At 32.2% G+C, this 18672-nt stretch overlaps 4 protein-coding genes across 4 annotated transcripts in view; 3 read left to right on the top strand and 1 right to left on the bottom strand.

Annotated features, from left to right (window-relative positions):
- Positions 1 to 6099, bottom strand: part of nvy (CBFA2/RUNX1 partner transcriptional co-repressor nervy) — a 56086-nt gene extending 49987 nt beyond the window's left edge. Inside the window, exon 1 of the mRNA XM_090116025.1 lies at positions 5954 to 6099. The gene's annotated coding sequence lies outside the window, so the exon portion shown is untranslated. The remainder of the gene's footprint in view (positions 1 to 5953) is intronic.
- Positions 6100 to 10912: 4813 nt separating this feature from the next.
- Positions 10913 to 12472, top strand: LOC149897793 (uncharacterized). Its single transcript, XM_090116082.1, has 2 exons — positions 10913 to 10983; positions 11816 to 12472. Exon 2 carries the CDS (start codon positions 11861 to 11863, stop codon positions 12470 to 12472), a length of 612 nt encoding a protein of 203 aa, XP_089972208.1. The 5' UTR covers positions 10913 to 10983; positions 11816 to 11860.
- A 701-nt stretch (positions 12473 to 13173) lies between these two features.
- On the top strand, positions 13174 to 14121 carry LOC149897792 (uncharacterized). The gene has a single exon (XM_090116084.1). It carries the CDS (start codon positions 13174 to 13176, stop codon positions 14119 to 14121), a length of 948 nt encoding a protein of 315 aa, XP_089972210.1.
- A 1903-nt stretch (positions 14122 to 16024) lies between these two features.
- LOC149897791 (kxDL motif-containing protein CG10681) lies at positions 16025 to 18389 on the top strand. The gene is made up of 3 exons (XM_090116414.1): positions 16025 to 16316; positions 16486 to 16659; positions 17268 to 18389. The coding sequence occupies exons 1-3, from the start codon at positions 16174 to 16176 to the stop codon at positions 17542 to 17544; spliced, it is 594 nt and encodes a 197-aa protein (XP_089972540.1). The 5' UTR covers positions 16025 to 16173; the 3' UTR covers positions 17545 to 18389.
- Positions 18390 to 18672: the final 283 nt, after the last annotated feature.

The raw sequence follows: 18672 nt of genomic DNA, 5'->3' as shown, positions 1-18672 counted from the left end.
AAGATAAGAAACAATACAAAGTATAATTTATACTCTATAATCTATACCTATTATTTATACATATTATGTATTCTATGATTAATATAAAGATTGAAAAGAACAAAATTAATTGTAAGGTTTTAATTTTATTATTAGAAAATTGTTTCGCACGTGTATCAAAGCCACATCACATTAAATTATCATAAAGAATTTGAATTATTCATCATCCTTTATCAGAGATTCCATGCAATCTTTATCACACATCGATATCAATATTAAACTCGAATTGTGTTTTCTAAAATATATTTTCATACCAAACAATAAAAACTTTATAATTAAACAAAAAAGAACAATCAGGACAACTCCTAAAGCAGGATTCTAGAAAAAATCCATTTATTTGTACAATAAGATTTTCGTAAAGGAAAAAAGATGCCTCAGTTTTTATCTATCTTTATCTAAAAAAATTTGCCCCATAGGCCATACCCCATGCCCCATTGCCCAACGAACATATCGCACCCTTTAGCCCAGTGGTTTTATCTCAGCAGCCCGCAGGTCGTGCATTAATTACTTCAACAATTCGGTACACAATTTATCTGCTGCGGGCAAGCTAGCCCGCATACGGGGTACGGTGCGCAGAAAAGTGTTTTAAAAAAAATTAATATACTGTTTCGTTCGGTTTATTTTGTACGTTTTTTGTCGTGTTTCTGTGTTAAATATTTTGTTCGTTTCATTTTTACATTTCTAAACAAGAGTGTTTTAACATTACATAATTTAATTTTCATGCAGTTGCATTTTTCATTAAATATATTGATTAAGAATAACAAAAACGTATCACATGTTTTATTGTTAATGAACTCAAATTATTTACAGGAAATCAACCAGACTCTACGACCATACTATACAAACGTTTTTTAAAGTTATAAAACTAAAACTACCCAAATTTTAAGGATTAAATAAGGACTATTTATATACCTATTTCATTTTATCCTAGTATTAAATAATCAATATAAAGAAAAGTAACTCTTCTTCGCGATTATAAAAAAGCTAAAAAATATATTTTGTACTTACTAAAATTTATACCAAACACATGTAGTAAATTATTATGTAGTTATAACTACATAATAATTTATTTGAATAATAAAGATTGTAAACACTCCTTTCTTTACTCTTTTGTACAAATAATGTATTTAAAGTAAGTAAATTAAAAAGGTTTCATTTAATTTACCAAATGCTTTTTTGCTGTCTCTACACGCCCGCATCGGAGATATAGGCTAGGGTCGGTGTTTGGTACAATTTTATCTCAGTTTGTACACACTCCATATCTTCTGACCGTATGCAATTCTGCGATTTTACTAGCTATTTCACGCGGGAGTTTCACCACTTACGGTTTATCGTGGATTTAACCTATTTGGAAAAGGTTGCTGAAATGTGTGTTATGTTATATATTGGCATGGCAAATGATTTTCTGCCAGAAAGAATCGAATTTAAAGCTATAAAAAATTACGTCCTACTGAATAGGAGTACATACACACAAAATAAATACTTTTAATTCGGTAAATCCATTTGTAGGGCTTTATAAACATTGTGACACGATAAATTAGAATTATTTTTTAGCAGAAGATGTAGATACTACTTATTTCCTATAAGTATTATTTAAGTACATGTGTAAAATATCATAAGAGTTTTTCATGCATGTTATATAATATATCTATAAATGTACCTATGTTTATCTTCACCTATCTCTGAACAGATTTCAATAAATATTTCCATTGGATTGAGAGTCCTCAATCAAATATGAAAATCGTAAATAGAAAACGTGAACTCGGCTCTATTTATTGACTTATCCCTTATTCCATGTTTTATTTATATTGAAATTTCGAGTTATATTATATTACTAGCTTTCCGCCCGCGGCTTCGCTCGCTTTGTCGAAACCTAATAAATAATATACTAAAACCTTCCTCTTGAATCACTCTATCTAATAAAAAAAAACCGCAACAAAATCGGTTGCATAGTTTTCAAGATTTAAGCATACAAAAGGACATAGGGACAGAGTAAGCGACTTTGTTTTATAATATGTAGTAATAACAATGAGTAATAATGAAGATTTCATTGTATAGTAGAAAACTAAGGGCTTGTACCTACTCTAACATTATCGCCCAGAAATTAAGCTTTCGTCGTGCAAATCCAGCTATTTGATATTTTTTTTGTTATTACCCAAACACTCAATAAGGATAGTTTAAAGTTAATTTCAGCGTATACATTACATATTATGTAAGGGTAACAATAAATATTTAATTGTTATTTTTGCTTGCATTGTACAATAGAGAGCTTTTTATTTATTTTAATAAATGACATCAAAAAAGCAGATCTTGACGTTTAATAAAAAATTTAAAATACTATGTAATGTAGCTAATAAATAATTTAATTAAATAAAAAATAATGTTATTACATTAGACATCTAATAATAACGATTTGTTTTATCAAATGAGGCGCCATCTTGTTACAGCTGAAACAACAAATGGCGCGCGCGCACAGTTTGACAAACAAAAATATTTCGCTTTGTCTTTGAAACAGATGTGCTGTATTTATATCGGTTACTTGGGAAATTTCGTCAATTATTTAATTTTTTAAATCACATTTTCTAACAAAAAAAAATATTACATAACAAGCTTAGTATGGGATTAGATCGCGCCGTGTGTGAAAAATGTCCTGAATTTTTTTTTTTTTATTCTTGTGTGAAAGGGGAATAGCAACTATTATATTTGTAAAGCAGTCATAATCTACCTACATACAACATTTGAGCTAAATCAGTTTCCGCATGGACAAACAACAAACAAAATAATCGATTTTATACATATAAATCGGTTTAATTTTAAAATCTTTCTATGAGACCATAGACTAAAAAAGTTGCAGGAAACATAAATTCTATTTCTATGTTAAAGAAGGGAAGTCAAAACCACAAATGGCATTCTTTGTAATAGCAACCGCTAAACCAACGATATTCCTTCTGTATTTGATACATGTTTAATGAAAGATAAACGAAGTATATTTTGTGGTATCAAATACGGCTGTCTAACGCTGAGTACCATCAGCTATTATTTTTTTATAACAAAGAATTAAGAAAATACGCTACGAATTGATGAGTTCCGTAGTTTTTTGGGAATAAGTTCATAATATTATTGCCATATTCTTCCAGTTGTTTTTGTTTACTATTTCCAAAAATTATTACACCTTAACATTACAAAAAATATCATTTGAATTCTTACCCTTTTTTATTCCATTTTACTAATAAAATTTCTACCAATGAATTATCGAATAAATCAGCCATTTTCTTGTAACTATGGTATTTTGGCGCCCGTATTTGAGCCTTTGAGTGATAGATCTTTCTCGACCCCTAGCCAGGCTGTTTGTAAGGCTTTAGATTAGAATATATTCTGAATTCAAATCTCAGCATAATATAATGCTCTGTCTACACGCACTAAATTCTTGTCTTGTTTATTACAAAGAGCTAATGTTTATAAAATAATTTACCAAAATGTTAAATTGTAAAATAGAATAAATATTTTATTTGATTTGGATGCGCCCAATATATTATGAAGGATGAACAAAATAATCTGCAAGTATTAATATAATGAGGAAGTAAATTTTATGAGTTTGTGATAAGCGGCTAGTAATTTATAATTTTTAACACGGTATATTTTTAGCAATAATTTCTATTTATATCAATGCTAGGTTTCCGCCCGCGGCTTCGCCGCGCAGTCAAAGAAAAACCCGCATAATTCCCGTTCCCGTGGGATTTTCGGGATTGCGTCATTTTCCCGGGATAAAAAGTAGCCTGTCCTTTCTCGGGTATCAAAATATCTCCATACCAAATTTCATGAAAATTGGTTTAGTAGTTTAGGCGTGATTGAGTAACAGACAGACAGACAGAGTTACTTTCGCATTTATAATATTAAGTATGGCAATATATAATTCATAATTAAATATATGCTTAAATCAACAATTTACAAACACGCAGCCCTAACCTGAACTGGCCTTATTAGAGGCAGCCCTATCGCAGCACAGGTGTGCCCGCAGCGAGAAAATTGTTTCTAACATCCAATATATGAGTCCGATTTTTCTTTCGTTGTTTACAAAAGTATTTAAATAAGTTGTAAATGCGTTGTTATAAGGTAATTTTACATTGTAGGTGTAACATAAGCAAGGATCGAGGTCTTTGAAAAGAAACGTAACGATTAATTTGTATTTCGAATTTTAAACTTTAAAGCTTGAAGAGGTTAGGTATAAACTGCGATTCTATAATTTGCTCTTTAATAGACCATAGACAAACACAGTACCTATATATACTTATTTATTATTTCTTAAATTTTTTTAACCCTTTTCAATTTTATAACCCCAATTTTGCGGCACGAATAAAAATAGCAAATCGCAGTTTTCTTACTCTTGAAGATTATTTTTGTAAATGTTTCTTCATCACATAAAAACTACTCAATCAGTTTGTAAAAATCTTAAGATATTTAAAGCTTCAATACGAATACGCTGGTAACTAAAATAAATTCAATTTAGAATACGTAATACCCGCATATGAGGAATACCCGCATGAAAACAATTGAGTTTGAACAATTCGTCTATGTTTGTATGCTTATACACATCAACCAGCATTTGCTGAGCTGTCTTTGACACAGATATTTTTTAAACTTATCTCGTTTTAATATTATTGGTTAATTTCTGACAATAGTGTTCATGTTTATTCATGAACGCCCGCGTTAAATGTTATCTTATTGCAGACTCTTGAGCTTTCATAGGATTTTCAAATAACTTAATAACTACTTAGAACTGAAAAAAATTATCTGTTAATATAGGTCAAGTCCTTTAGATAAGTCACGGGGAAAAAAATCATTCAAATTTCAGTAGAAAAACGACGTTATAAATCCAAAAAAAAATTCCAAGAATGTTATAATGTTACAAACATTTTTTTTTAATACCTATCTATAGTATTAAAGTAAGGAACCATTAAAAATATTATAACCTATATGAAAAATAATAAGAAAACCCATATTCTACGTGTTAGGTTTAATGACGGCCTGGCACAGCTGTGGGCCCAGGTGCCGTCTATATCACATGAAATGTAATAACATTTTATTTATTCCCGCCAATACTATACAGCCCACGTGATATTAAACATCTGACAGATTTATTTTTTAATTTCTAGGCAAAGGGTGCAATAATATACAGCCGGGTGGTATTGGATTTTGGGTCGAATAATATTGATATCCGAAATATAGATATATGTAGTTTAAATATAACGATAAAAAAGTAAGGTTTAGAGATATAACTTTATTTGTAAATAAATTACTTATCTGTATGTACATATATGAAACATTATAGCTTGTACCACAGACTTATAATAATATACTACGTATACAACTTGTACGTTATAATAATATCTGTAACTGTAAGTACCTTAAATTATAATGTTTAATTGATTTGCTTCAATTGGTTCCTGTAGGCTCTGTTAAATCACCCCTCTGCATAAAAATGTTTCAGATATATAATAACGTGTGAAAACACTAAACTTGTATAATTAATATTTGATATTTCACTACTCAAAAATAAAAACTTTTAAATACAATTTAATGAATTATGTATATTTGTAAAAAAAACGAAAGTAGCTTCATAAAATTAAGAAAACATTACTGTTTAAAACCTTGTTTACGTACTAATAGAAGTTTTAAGAATTATGTAAAAGGCAATAAGCACCAGCTTAAATAATTTGAATAAGAAAATCATCAACATCACACAGTGCATACAGCCGCACTGCGTTCCTGAACTGCAACGTAGACCAATGTTTAATGTTTATATCTTTAGATCAAACGCATCAAGCTATTATGTTTCTAAATAAATTACTAACATTATCTCAGAACTGCATTACAATTTTTATATCCATCTTATCTCTAACAAAACAACGCTTACCTTGACAATCCTCAAAATCGTTCACACCAAACACTTATAGATCACAAAAATGTTATCACAAAAAATATGCGGTTACAAGTTTCCGAACGCAACGCTGTCAGCGTGACGCAGAAAAGCGCGGGAAATTAGTGACGTCCGCTCGTCGAAGCGGCGGGCCGGCGACTGAGAGGGCGGGAACACGGCATGGTGGTTAGATTTTAATGAAAAGTCTTGTTGGGCGTCCTGTTTTTCAGTAAAGCTCGTTCAAGCCCGAGCTTTCGCAAGGCCTGTTGTTCACTCCTTTATTTCACACGTTAATTATTATCATTATTTAATACTAATTAAAGTATTTTGCATTTTATTAACGGTTTCTTTTAACAAGTTGGTTTTATCTTATATTTAGAGTGTTAAATGTTGTTTTTAAGGAATTGTTCACTGTTAGATATGTAGTCTCTGCTATACAACGTAAATTACCTAAATACATATATATATCTATAGAATAATTTAACTGATTGAAAGCTTCATTTGTCCGTGATTTAGTCAGATTTATGCTTTTAGGCTACGCGCAGACATACAGCGTTCTGCGTTCCGCGTTCTGCGTTCTGCGTTCGTCAGTTCTGCGTTCTGCGTTCTAGCGCACACAGGAGCCGTTCAAGACATTTGCGTTCTATTTCGTGACTCTCCGCACGTGAAACATGTCTCTCGAAAGTTCATCTTCCGAAGATGAAGCCTTGCTTTTGTGGAGTTAGGAGTCAATAAAAGTAGAAAATGTTGGGTACACCCTATCAACACGAAACGAGATGATATGGGAGAATTTAGTATTCTTATCCCTGAGCTGCTTCAAGATGAAGAGAGATTTTATATTTATTTTCGAATGTCAATAAATAGCTTCAATGAGTTACATGACTATGTAAAATCTGAAATAGAAAAACAAGATACCAATTGGAGAAGACGGACCAGCCATAGCGAGAACGCGAGTTCTTTGTAATTCTGTACAGAGAACGCGAGAACGCAAGCGTTCCGAATGACCGCCGCGGTCTAACTGCGTTCTGTGTGCGCCGGCGCTATAGATCCTTCACATTACAAAGAACGCGGAACGCAGAACGCAGAACGCGGAACGCAGAACGCTCTCTGTCTGCGCGTACCCTTAACCTTGCGTAGGCTTTAAATTTAAATGGTCCGGGAGCCAGCAGCAGATTTTATGACCAAGTTCCTCTCAAGCGGTAATTAGTAAAATGCATCAAAGTATAGTATTATGAAGCCTCGTGAACGTCAGCTGGAGCTCGGTTGGGGGGAAGAGCGGTTGTAGCCTCCCGTATCAGCTGACGGTTTTTCCACCAAGATACAGCCAGCTGACATATATATTTATCCACAGTTACATATGAGCTATCATCAGGTAAATTTTTGTTTGAGAGGAAATAACGGAAAATAAATTTTTCTTTAAATTTAACTTTCATGTTCGAGACACCAGCTGACGTATAATACACCATGTTGTAACCAGGTGACTATTTTTTTTCGTTGAGATATTGGGTTAGCTACAATTTGACAAATTTTTAGCTGAGAGGAAATGAATGAATGAATGTATTTTTTTTCCTATGTGCGTGGGAGGCTACAACCGCTCACCCCCCCAACCGAGCGCCAGCTGACGTTCACGAGGCTTTATAATACTATACTCTCATGCGTCTGACGAATTATCTCTTGAGAGGAAATAGTTAACCAAATTTGCACCTGGCTCCCTAACCAAAATGAATATAATAATATTTAAATAAACGCCCACCTTATTTCATTAACAAAGCAATAGGTATAATTATGTTACGATGTGAAATGATTTACTTAACAGTAAATTTAATATTCGGCTTAACGTTAATGTCATTAAACTATATTATACTAGCGGTCCGCCCCGGCTTCGCCCGTGGTACATGTTTACGTTTTTTCTACATAAGAACCATCCTCGTACTTCAAGGAATATAATAAAAAAAGAATTATCGAAATCGGTTCAGCCGTTCTCGAGTTATGCGCTTACCAACACATTTTGCGATTCATTTTTATATATAAGACTAGCGGTCCGCCCCGGCTTCGCCCGTGGTACATAATATTTACGTTTTCTCTACATAAGAACCATCCTCGTACTTCAAGGAATATAATAAAAAAAGAATTATCGAAATCGGTTCAGCCGTTCTCGAGTTATGCGCTTACCAACACATTTTGCGATTCATTTTTATATATAAGACTAGCGGTCCGCCCCGGCTTCGCCCGTGGTACATATTTACGTTTTCTCTACGTAAAAACCATCCTCGTACTTCAAGGAATATAATAAAAAAAGAATTATCGAAATCGGTTCAGCCGTTCTCGAGTTATGCGCTTACCAACACATTTTGCGATTCATTTTTATATATAAGAAGATAAAGATATTCAAAATTATAACGATTGGCTCAGTGGTTAGTTGTTTCACTATTTCGATAAAAGCCGTCGTCTCGGTTCTCTTATTATACACTTATTGTTAAAGTATTATTTGCAGTGACCTAGCCTAGCCTTTTCAGTAGCCTTAAAAATATTTCCCGGTAAGGCAATTCGAATGCCTATTAATATTTTTTTTTCTAATATTTGTAAATTTCAATTAGTGCTAGATAGAACTTAAAATTAATTATTTTCCATATATCTTTCTTCAGGTGAGATTTTAAACATTCGTACTCTACGGTCTACCTACATATTTATATTTCACTCATCATCTTGATCAGCCGAAAATTTAAGTATTCGTCGTAGTAAAAACCATCATTTTTTCTTCTCAATGATAAAATTAAATTGTAACTACCTACCTACTTCTACACTAATATTATAAAGAGGAAAACTTTGTTTGTTTGTTTGATTGTAATGAATAGGCTCATAAACTACTGGACTGATTTTAAAAATTCTTTCACCATTCGAAAGCTACATTATCCACGAGTAATATAGGCTATATAATATCATCATGCTAAGACCAACAGGAGCGGAGTAATGCGGGTGAAACCCCGCGGCACAGCTAGTATATGATAAACACATTTCGCCATTATATTACTAACAATTAATACCTTAAAATTAAGATAAGCAAGATTGTTTAACACCTGAGCGACGCACGCGTTCGCTGTGTACAGATGTACAAACATTCCGAACACTTGTGCACACAACTAAGTTTTGCGACTTAACAAACAGATAATATAAGCATAATCTGATGTTTTTACGTTATATACTTAGTCTAAGTTAATTCTTGAATGTTTTGTTGACCTATTTCCTCTCTGTATTTTTTTTTTTATGTAGGTAAAGAATGTAGAGATTTTGCTATAAACTTCATTGAAGATTTGAGCAAATTTTTCAACTTATTACATGAAAAAAAGAGTACAGCTAATGATTTTAATTTTATCGCGTTGTTTTCATTAAAGGCAACATTGTGATAGTATTGATGTTAAATTAAAAATCAAATAACAGAATTTTATATAAACAGAACAAGATAGAAAGGAAGAACTGCATTGTAGCGCAATTTCATTAGTAAATAATGTGCCGAATACGAAAGATTTCTAAATAACAGACCACAGGGCCCGCATGCAGGGCACCATTTTCATTTAGCCGATATGGCCCACATGCCAGGTGTGAGAGCTTTCTTCCTTCTGTCTTTCTAATCCAACAAGCACGAATAAAATTGAATACCTAATGAAATAGTGTTTCAGTCCACTTTTGTATATCTGTTATAGGCAAACTCCGAAGCTCCGGCGCTCCTAGGTTGGACTGGTCAATCCTCAGGTCAGACTGAATGACTTAGTCAAAGCCCAAACAAATGTAAATTTTCGGCCTTTGACTAAACAATTTTCGTCAAACCTGGGAGAGACTAATTTGGTCAGGCAAACGTCAAAACACAATTTTATTAAATCGGGGTTTGACGAGTCAAACTCCGATATAGGTATGAAGTGTCTTATCTTCGTATATTTGGAAGCATTTTATCATTTAAGCAGCTTTCAAGTCTTAAGAACCGCTTAACTCTGCCAGTTCTGACACCTGATTGGTCAGCTTACGTGATTTTTACTTTTATATTTGAGATGCTTTGAGAGAATGCCGTGTGGCATTAGGCCAGCCTTTTGTACGATGTGCAATAAAGTATAAAATAAATAAATAAATGCCTTGGAATATACGGAGGTTAGTTTGTATAAGATTAAGTATAAAAAAATAACATTTTTAAAATTTTGATGTTAATTGTTTTAATAATTTCTTAGGTAAGTAATTAAAATGAAAAATTAATCTTTATTCTGGCATGGTGAGGCATTATGACATTTAGAATTGCACAATACATTAGACCTTTTACATTTGCATAATTTAAACATGTTCAGATCAACGTTTGACCGAGAATTGCAGTCGCTTCTAGGATTGACTAGGCCAAAACCGAAACAGAATAATTTACTTTCGACGTTTGACTGAAAAGTTAGGAGCTCCTGGGTTTGACTAAAAATACTTCAGGCAAAGGGCGAAATTGAAATGTATTTCGGGGATTGCCTGATGGCTTTGGCCAAACCTAGGATAAATCAGTCCTTCCGCGAAGAGACTGTGTATCGGACTTTGACTATAACATATCGACCGATTTATTTCATTGGTCGCTGGTCAATATCACGATCGGTATAAACAGCGGGGAATCCCTGCAGACGGTATATAACAGTCATACAATAATGTCATATAGACTGAATTTGATATTTAGTTCTATAGCATTACAGCACCCTCTTGTAACTTTCATTGTTTGTTATCAGGCGCGAGGACTCACTATGCTTTTTACCGAACAAGTTAACGACCAATGAAACTGCGCCTTTAATCTCGTCCACCGTTAAAAATAGTTGAAATACGCCAGATTTTATGAAAACTTTCAAACGAAATAAAACATAACGCGGTCGTGTAATTAAAACAACATCAAGTCGACACTCGACACGCGCGATCGCATATGGTGCGCGGACGTGACGTCACGCGGCCATTTGCATTTTTTCCCGCCAGTCGCCAAGCGCGGAGTGCGTTCTGAAAGTGATTTTTCTAAATTGCATGTAGGTTTTATAAGTAATTTTTTTATATTGTTTCACTTAATACTTATACAGATCTATAAATGGAAAGACAAAATCAGCTATAGAATCAATTTCAATTGAAATGAATTGAAAAATTATTGTTCCAATTAAGATCTGTAGACTGTAACTATAAAATTTTGTTAAAAATAACCCTATGCATATAGGAAAATTTATTGACTACGGACCAGAAATTTTGTAATACGGTAAAAAGATCTTTAAATTGTATAGCAGATAGAGCAAGCGAAAGAGTATGCGGGTCTGTGCCGCAGTCCTCTTAACAACCTATTTGTTATTTTATTAGCTTCAAATAAATTGATATTTGAATAGGTAGGTATCTGTGAACTAGAACGGGCTAAAACATGACTACCTTAAAGCAAAAATTCTTCTCCTGCCCAACGTTATATGAAAATTTCCAAGCAAAAACAGGCGATATAACCAACTACATATTTTTCAATGAAATGCTACGAATCATTAATTATTATAATTGCATTATGTAAGAAAACTAGACTTGTGATGGTAGTTTAAATGTTTGTAAAATTCAATAGAACTTAACATGGACAGAGTGGTGGGTAACTAATTGTTAAATTTATTATTATATAAGGGCTATATAGGGATACCTAAAGATAAAAAGTCATGGATGGCTTGTTTCAATATTGCATGTATACAGGTGTGTCGTAACAATACTGAGATGATAGCTAATAAAATACATATTTTAGAAGAATTGTCTATATTATATCAACACCTTATAGGAACTACGACACAGATAGAGGGAATTAATAATGATGATGTAATAATTAATTTTAATAACCCACAGGTTTCAATTGTTTTCCTGATAACTCCAGTCTTCTCGCAATATGCTATGAACACTGGGATGAGAGCTGATGTCACTTTCGATGTTCGCAACGATAGATTTGACATGGGCGATCTCATACGCAAACAAAATAAATATTACGGAGGTCCAGCCATGGATCCACAATCATCAGAAGAATATAGACGCAATTACGGACAAGATAGAGACCAATTTCCCATATTTAGAAGAAGGGGAGACGACTCAAGCGAACATATACATAGACGTCAAAGGAACAAAAGCAGAATGACTAGAAAATCTAAATCACTGAGTAAAACGAGACAGCAGATGTTAAATGACATTAAAAGGGAAAGAGAGGCTCGATTGAACAACATTCTCAACGAAGCCTTATTAAGAATAAATTCAGCTAGACGAAATGAGGATTTCGCTTACCACGATGAAATGGTAAGCAATAGTGACAATGAAGAAGACTTTAACAGAAATCTTAATACATTTAAAGCTAATGTTAAAGAGAATTCGGGTAAATTGGAGGATGTTGAAGATATTTTAAGTAACTTAGTGAGTAAAGGCAGACGCAGCATGCCAGATGAAGACCAGAAGGTTTTATTGCATTATGCCTTTCCAGTAAATATGAGAGTTGAAGGATTTCTTCAGACACCTTGATACGTGGATATATTTTGTTTGTCTAATAAATTGGCTTTTTATTTAAATAAAAACAGTCTTAAAGCAATTTTTTTATCTTATTATCCTTCTATAGCTCTCTATAGCTTCGTGTATGCTTCTAAGTATGTACTATCTTTACCGTACTCAAATAGGTAAAATATTTCAATTTTTTTATTAAATGCAAAGACATAATATAGCAAAAAATTGTTAGCCGATATAGCAGTTGTTTAAAATAGCTCTTTATTGTTTTCTATTCTAACGATGTAAAGATATATAGTATACAAAATAATTCAAACAAGCAATGACGTCGTCTATTACGTGAAATTCACAGTCATCATTTTACTACTATAGTAATAATTTTCCTAATAATCGTTACGTTCCAAATAATCGTAAAATAAAGTCTCGTCCTATTTCACGCTTAATTAAGAATGGTTTGCTGTGAATTATAATCACAAAATCAATTAAAATACACCACTTTACTACAAGTCTTTAGTTAGGTTAGGTTTAAAAATAAAAAAACGAGTATGAAAAATAAATCCATCTATGTTCTCCTTAGTTTTACTATTCAATTATTTATTGCTAGCGCATCAAATGAGTCACGGGAAAAATTGCTAGCTGATATTGCAGATATAATCAATACAATTAACTCTCAAGATGAAGATACAAATGATGATCAGTATCTGCATAAATTTAAGGACCCAATGTATAACAATAATTTAAAGTTGTTCCTGAAACAACTTCGTAATGCTGATGAAGATGACCATTCTATTAACATGCAAGACAGAATGTGTAATAAGAGAGGCAAATCGGGAGGTCTCTGCAATGCTAAAGATGTATACGATGTAGCTAGTGACGTCAGCAAAATTATTGATAATATCAACCGACAAGCAGGAAATGAGGAAGAAATTTTAAAAGCATTACGTTGTAGCGTAGGTAGGTGTGGAAACGATGATACTGATTATAAGCTAAAAGATACAGAAATTGATGATTCTGCAGAAGATAATGCTAATATGGAAGGGGAAATACATGACGACGATTCAAACCAAAATCTCTTGCAAGCTGTTTTGAAAGAAATTAACGAAATATCCGGCGGAAATGGTAAGAATAATACCGTTTTAGGCAAACACAGTAGAGTAGTGGTACCGCTTACACCAGAAGATATAGCAGATTATTATAGAGCAGCTATGGACGATGTTAGAAAAGCCCTTATGAATTACGTAAGATATAGATCTAATTTTAAAACAATGCGTGGCCTGCCGAGAGCTGTCCGTCGTAGCGTACAAAATATACGAGAGAAGTATAGACATTTCAAAATAACAGATAAAGCGTTAGCCAAACAAATATTCGATCTTCTATTAACTGACATGAAGAAAATAAAAATCATTCCAGATAAAGATACGCGAAACTTGTATGATGTGTATTTACCAGTTTGGATGTATATGGAGACGTTGAATAAGAAAGAAGGTAGGAGGTTGAGATCAAGCAAGCGTATATTACCGTTAACGTTACACCAAAAGAACAGAATGCAAAATAAAGAGCCACCTAGGAAATTATTGAAATACGCGTGGAGGAGAAATTTTAATTCTGATCAAGCCAAATATGGAGTGCCATTTGTTCTTGATATTCAAGGTTTAGGGCAAATAAATTAATAATAGCAAACCTATGTGTTTTATTCTCTTCTTTAAAAAAAATTACTTCATGAACCAATATCGCACAGATTCGATAATTAATAAAAATTGTATCGATTGCACATTTTTATTTTTGCAGGACTTAATAAGTGATGATGGTATTCTAAAGTTAAACATTAATTTAATTATGTAGCTTTACGTAAATATTAAATTCAGAGTTCATGTTATAATTATTATGTATCATAGGTTTCGTTTAATGTGGTTCTGAATGAAAGGTACACATAGATGTAACAAAATACAATATTCAGACGGAAAGCCAAATAGAAATAATATAAGTAAATACACGCAATAACGTATAAGTGCTTATTTCACGCTTCACTGTATAGAGCTATCAAGAAAAGCAAAAATTAGTCTTTTATTTTCGATATCCAGTCTTAAAATTATTTATACATTGTAATTCTTGTTAAAATGAAATGTTTACTTTTAAATTTATTTTACATCGGTGCACTGGTATCATGCAAGGAAAATTCATTAAACAATTTCGTCTCTACCGTACGGGAGATTATACATAACATAAGTTCTCAAAGAAATTTTGGAGTTGACGATTATGAATTTTTACATAGAGATGAAAATATCAACTCACAAGAACGTAAAAGTTTTAACTCCAATGAAGATAATAATATAATCTACACATTAGATGATACTCAAGATATAGGAAAGGATGTTATATCTACAATAAATGAAGACGATATGTGTAAGAGTGGTAGATGCGGGTGTGGCCGGCCAGGACGATGTGGTACTTCAAATAACAACAAAATCAATGAGCTTCTTGATGATGTATTCGCACAATTAGAACAAGACAGAAAAGACAATGAAAAACTTCTTCAATTTAAAGAAAGTAAAGAAATATCTCATGTGCTAAATAATCAAAGAAATAATATTTTTTCTTCTGATCCTTTCAGACAAGCGTTCTCGTTAAAAACTGATTTGACTAGGACTAAAGAAAAAAATAAGAAAAAGGCAAAAGTAAATGATGAAGATCCGTCTAATGTTCTTAAAGTATTACTTTCTGACATTTATGACCTTACCGACGATAAAAGTAACGAAAAGCAACAACTTAAACGTTCTAGAATACCGTTTGCGCCTAAGGAAATTGCAAGATTTTACAACGAATTTAAAGACCAAGCCACGATCCGAATTTTTAACTATGTCAAAGATCTATCTCCAAAGAAATCACTACCCTACTTGACTTTAAAGCCGAGACGTGAATTCGAAAGACTGAAAAAAAGATATAGACAGAAAAGAATGAAAGATAATGAATTAGCAAAAGAAATTGTGGATATGCTTCTTGGAAATAAAGGCAACATGAGGATTATGCCACATAGAAAATGTAATATGTATGAAATAATTGTGCCCAAATGGGTTTATGTTGCTTTTTATAAGATGAGAAAAAATGAAAGACAGAAAAAAAAACTTATTAATTGAATACGATACAATAAACTCTAAACTTTAAATTCTCATGCACATAAAAATTATGTTGACTCATTTTTCGTATATATTCTTCCTCTACTTCTACATAGTATAAAACAAAGTCGCTTTCTCACTCCCTATTTCCCTATGTCCCTATGTATGCTTAAATCTTTAAAACTACGCTACGGATTTTGATGCGGTTTTTTTAAATAGATAGAGTGATTCAATAGGAAGGTTTTAGTAGGTATATAATTTATTAGGTTTTAGACAAAGCGGGCGAAGCCGCGGGCGGTAAGCTAGTCTTGAATAAATCCAGCTCCATCCTAAAATTTCGTCTATTCACAGAGCATTAAAAACACTGGCAAATATTGGTATCTAAGCTTGGTATAGACACGCCTTGAGACAAAAAGAAAAATCGAGGAAAAATCATTGACAAATGCCACAATGTGCCTTTTTGACTTTGACAGCCGACTGCTGAAATAATAATCAACAAATTTTTATTAAAATTTAATAAATTGAACTCTATCATAATTGTGTAAAATACCTTATTAAAAAGCATTTTACATAATTAAATATAAGTACAGTGATATTAAACAGCTCCAAATGATGGCAAACGACACCCCTGAAAGCGATTTTTCAATAGAATGTTTTCAGAATTATTCAGCACCAGAGGTTTTCGTTCAGGGTCTGGCTGGTATGGTCAATCAGAGCGATGTAGAAGCTATTATCCGTGCTCAAAAAACAATGTAAGTATCCTATAAATTATGTAAAAAATCTGACAAATAACTACGAAAGTTATGCTCATAGAACATTTAGTTATTGATAAGTACATTCGTGTTTATAGGTAGATAAATTTGATATAAAAGGAAATAATTGATTAATATTTTCTTAATTTCAATAATTATTTGTTATCAGGTTACAAAGATTTGAGAAAACAACAGAAATGCTTACAAATTGTAATCAGTTATCAGCCAGTCGACTCCGCGCAGCATCTTTAGAGTTTAAAAAACATACTCAGCTATTATTAGATATGAAGAAAGATCTAAATTTTATCTTTAAGAAAATAAGAGCTATAAAGACTAAGTTGAGGTAAGGTTTTAATTATGTTTTTCAAAAGTTACCTTAATAAAATATAAAAAGTTTATCCCAGTAACTATTTAAACTTTCCACTATATTTTAAGTTATTAAGTAATATAATCTAAATATATTTGCTACTATATTTTATCTAAATATTTCCTACATTCAAACTCTCAAACTCAAACATTTATTCATTCAATTAGACTTCTTATAGAAGCACTTTTGAAACGTCATTACATATTTTAAAATTTACCACCGATTCGGAAAGCAGTATCTACGGAGAAGAACCGGCAAGAAACTCCATAGTTGCTCTTTTAAATCATGTCAGTTTTACAATTTTACAAAATACATATGTAACATCATAATATATTATAATAACATGCCAAAGAACTGTCCAGTGGTTTTTCGCGACAACCCTCCATGGGTTTTTATCGTCCATATATTCCTGAATACTGTAGTACGCTCTCTGAACTAGTACATTTTTTATATAAGTTTTAAATTTAGAACTACTAAACTCTTTAATATTATGAGGAATTCTATTGTAAAAGCGTATACATTGACCCATAAATGAATTTTTAACTTTAGCTAATCGGAAAAATGGCATTTCAATTCTATTCCAGCACACAATACCCAGACGATTATAAATTAGCAGTAGCTGCAGCTGTAGCAAATAAGAAACCACTCGACGAAGAAGACGAGACGGAAATGAAATCAGAAACAAAAATACAATCCAAAATGGTCGCTACAGTATCAACGGAAACATTAAAACCATCTACTAGTGATAAAAAGAAAAAGAAAGATAAAAATATAGATGTAAAGGAGAAGAAGAAAAGTAGTAGTTCTTCTGATACGGAAAGTGCTAGTTCTGGCGATGATAGTAGCACAGATACTGGTTAAGTTTAGTAGTTTTTGGTAGTAATAGGTAGAAACATGCTAGATAGATTAATTGTTGTATGGAGTTGTAAGGGAAAGTTGGAGTGACAGCTTCTGTATAAAACATTAGTTATGTTTGGATGAAAATCTGGAAGAAAGAAGATAGAGAAGAGAATATTATCATAGATTACTAAATAAGTACTTCAAATAATATTTAAGTATTTAATGTCTAAAGTTAGGCAGATCAATGATATTATTTTTTTTATGTTAATTTGCAGGCATTAGCATTTAATAAACATGGCAACTAAGATATTAAAAAAAAATATCTGCATCATCATTATGCAATATTATTGAACTTATGTAATTGTTTAGTTAATTTTCTTTTGCAATATTTTTATGTCTTGTATGTCTTCAAAAAAACATAAAAAAAGATGTGTGGCACTCGGGGACTGCCGTGGTAAAGCTATTGCATAGTGTGCCTTCAATCCACACCCCCGCGCCCGTCGGAGTGGGGAGCGTGAGGTTTTTTTCGTTATGGAATTTCTGGATTCGGTCCCCGCGCTCAAGGCCCGCGATGGAAGCTATGCAATAGCTTAAAAACATCTTTACCTCCATATTCATTTAAGTATTACTAGTTATTTAGATCTAATGTTACCACTATTGAATTAAGTATACTTACTTATTTCAAGTTAACTTGAATAATGTAAAGACTTTCTATTTGGTGCATCTTTTTAAAAGAATATAAATCTATACTAATACTATAAAGCTGAAGAGTTTGTTTGAATGCGGTAATCTCGGGAACTACTGGTTCGATTTGAAAAAATTATTTCGGTGTTAGTTGGCCCATTTATCGAGAAAGGCTATAATATAATAATTAAAAAAATGTAATATGTATCATCACACTAAGACCAACAAATTTACAATATAAGTTAATCAATTTACCGTATAACTTAAACTGGACTATCTTTTAAATATTTTATACATGTGCTGTGCAATCTCTCTGAAAATATTTATTTGTAGTTGTAAGTTGTAATAAAAGCTAATGCGTTTAAAAATAAAATATTATTTAGCTATATTATTTTTTAACATTCTGCTTGAAAAGGTGCTTTTTTAATTTTAATAATAATGAGATTACATTGTTTGCTATTTTGG

This window comes from Colias eurytheme, chromosome 25, assembly GCF_061535395.1.
Source record: "Colias eurytheme isolate Ceu_HAF_F1 chromosome 25, ilColEury1 Martin Lab GWU primary, whole genome shotgun sequence".
NCBI classification, from domain to species: Eukaryota; Metazoa; Arthropoda; class Insecta; order Lepidoptera; family Pieridae; genus Colias; species Colias eurytheme.
This window is presented reverse-complemented; position numbering and strand designations above follow the sequence as displayed.